This window comes from Phaseolus vulgaris, chromosome 8, assembly GCF_051622355.1.
Source record: "Phaseolus vulgaris cultivar YP4 chromosome 8, ASM5162235v1, whole genome shotgun sequence".
NCBI lineage: Eukaryota > Viridiplantae > Streptophyta > Magnoliopsida > Fabales > Fabaceae > Phaseolus > Phaseolus vulgaris.
Genome location: NC_143505.1, coordinates 3,945,015 through 3,947,528, shown reverse-complemented (window position 1 = coordinate 3,947,528; position 2,514 = coordinate 3,945,015). Strand labels below are relative to the sequence as shown.

General features: G+C 32.6%; 1 protein-coding gene across 1 annotated transcript; it reads right to left on the bottom strand.

Annotated features, from left to right (window-relative positions):
* Window positions 1-1,329: 1,329 nt before the first annotated feature.
* On the bottom strand, window positions 1,330-2,278 carry TRX2 (thioredoxin 2). The gene is made up of 3 exons (XM_068632678.1): window positions 1,992-2,278; window positions 1,768-1,890; window positions 1,330-1,657 (listed from the first exon to the last, which is right to left on the bottom strand). The coding sequence occupies exons 1-3, from the start codon at window positions 2,130-2,132 to the stop codon at window positions 1,526-1,528; spliced, it is 396 nt and encodes a 131-aa protein (XP_068488779.1). The 5' UTR covers window positions 2,133-2,278; the 3' UTR covers window positions 1,330-1,525.
* Window positions 2,279-2,514: the final 236 nt, after the last annotated feature.

The window sequence follows — 2,514 nt, the reverse complement described above, 5'->3', positions numbered from 1 at the left end:
ATGGTCCAATTTTAAGTGACTAGTAGGTCAACCCGAGTATAAGCCGCCTACTTTGTCACCCCAAAATATAACAAGAAAAATTACTTTTTACATCCCACAGCGGAATCAAATCCATGACCGGACGTGAATGTGGGTTAGATTTTGGAAAACTCATATTGAATTTAGTTTTATTGTATACACTATTATTATTGCATCTTCACGAGCGCTGATCGAACTCTTATTACACTATCTCACTTAAGTTGAGTTCCTTAGCTTCAAGCCTCTACTGAAATTTGGTGTCCTTAACATACCCTGTTGTTAAACAAATGGGAAGTTTTATTATGCCACTTCTCTAAATTATTATTTTAATGTATTTATATATAATCTAATTTTAACATATAAAAGTCTAGTTTTATATTTTTTTTCTCTTTTACAAAATACCTAAGAAAATTGTTCACATCTGTCCTTAATTTTAACGGCGCAATAACATAACACTACTAACAAAGCACTATCTAATCACGTGATAATTTTCACTAATATGACATTAGTCGAGTGCACTTTAGTTTATCCTCTGAAGTGCATGCTTACACCTAAAGTAGGCCAAATCCTTTTGGTAAACATTCCAAAGGCCAACATTATCTTCACAATTACTGACAATTACCAAAATAACAAACATAAAATAAATTAAGGACTAAAAAGTCCAGTAAATCATAGAAAAAAAAATATTTAAGCGTTATACTTTATTGTCTTTTACACTATCTTTTTATCCAAACATTGCGCATAATATTATTTTAACTTTTATAAAAGTCAAATAATCTATTCTTAGTTACATACCAATATAAAAAACTCTATCGTATGATCCAGTTTGCTTAATTAAAATAATCAAGTAATCGAACAACTTTTCATAACAGTTAAAAATTTGTCGAAAAAATTATAGTTGTCCTGTAAAAGGAGTGACTTCAAATTCAATGTAGTGTGATAAAGAAGTATAGTGATTTTGAAAGATGGTGTATTCAGTTCACACTGAAGAAAACTTCTTTTGACATAATTTATACCAAGGCTGGACTGCCACCAACTAGTTTTGCAATGTCCTAAAAACAGATATCAAAATGATTCATCCCAGCTTACCCAAAAGGCTTTTAGTCAATTCGATCAATATTTTAAATTGACTGACCTGTATGGGATCAACCAATCACTTTGACAAGCCCATTCACAGCTCTAACCCTAAGCCTTAACCTGTCATCTGAAGTGAAACTTCAAATCCGATTAAAAACATCACAAACAATATAAGAGACTATCATTTCAAACATTCAAGAAATAAGAAATTGAACACAAAAGCAACACACAGAGTGAGATAGTATTTTCAATTTCGTTATATAATTATAATTGGCTAAACTATGAAACAGACATCATCTTAATGAAGAAGCAACTAACAAGTTTAAATTTTACATATCCACCATGATCATCATAAAAAACACTTTTAATTTGTTTTCCTTCCTTGAAAAGAAAAATACATAGCTGGATAAATAGGATTGAAGAGCTAAGATTACGATCGATGCTTCTCAATCTTCTTCTCGAGCTCGTCCTTCTTTGCGCCAACAACCTTGTCAATTACCTTCCCTTTCTTCAACAACACGAACGTCGGCATCGCCTGCACCTGAAACTCCCCCGCCACATCCTAAACCATCCAATTCAGAAAAAAAAAAAAAAAAGAGTTCAGAATCATTCACGGAAACAACAACTGGAGTCAATGAAGCATAGAAAGAAGAACACGAAAGCGAAAATCACCGATAATTCGTCGACGTCGATCTTGACGAAGTCAACGTCAGTGTACTTTTCAGCCATGGCGTGAATCGCTGGCTCTATGAATTTGCAAGGACCACACCACGACGCCGAGAAATCTACCACGACCTAATTAACATTCAATGAAAAGAGGAAGAAGATTAAGATTAAATTTCAGATCCAGCACACAGGAAAAAAAATTGGGGAAAACTTGTGATCTAGGGATTTACGAGCTTAGAGGTGTCTTTGAGCTCGTTGAAGTGCAGCTGCCAACGCGCCGATGAGTGGAACGACGTCACGCGAGAATCCTCCTCCGAATACGACGGCGCATCGCCGCCGGCACCAAAGATAGTAGAAATGATACCGCCCATTGCTTTGTTTTGGTGGTTATTGGTATTCGTTTCTCACTCTCTATGCTTTGAACTGCCCTTAAAGTATGCATAAAATTATAAAGTGGGAAGAGAATTCATTCCACATAAAGATTCTTTATATGCATATAATTAATTATAAATCATTTATTTTAGTTAGGAGATGAATTTTCGTTTTTATACGTAATTAAATCTTATAATAAATAAATAATTTAATATATAGATTATATATTACATTTTCATTAACAAATAACATGATTATATAGATTATATTTTCATTTTAAAATTAATCATTTAAATTCTAATAAAGGTCGCTTTTACTGTTGGCGTTTTCTTTAAAAAAATAATAATTTGAAAATAGAGATAAATAGAAATTAAAAATGTT

What these genes read in the sequence shown, in the direction of transcription:
- TRX2 (XM_068632678.1), bottom strand. Translation starts at nt 2,132, where the DNA reads ATGGGCGGTATCATTTCTACTATCTTTGGTGCCGGCGGCGATGCGCCG. An exon ending in TCAAAGACACCTCTAAGCTC is followed by an intron (nt 1,891 to 1,991) that starts GTAAATCCCTAG and finishes AATGTTAATTAG; the next exon opens with GTCGTGGTAGATTTCTCGGC. An exon ending in TCGACGTCGACGAATTATCG is followed by an intron (nt 1,658 to 1,767) that starts GTGATTTTCGCT and finishes TGGATGGTTTAG; the next exon opens with GATGTGGCGGGGGAGTTTCA.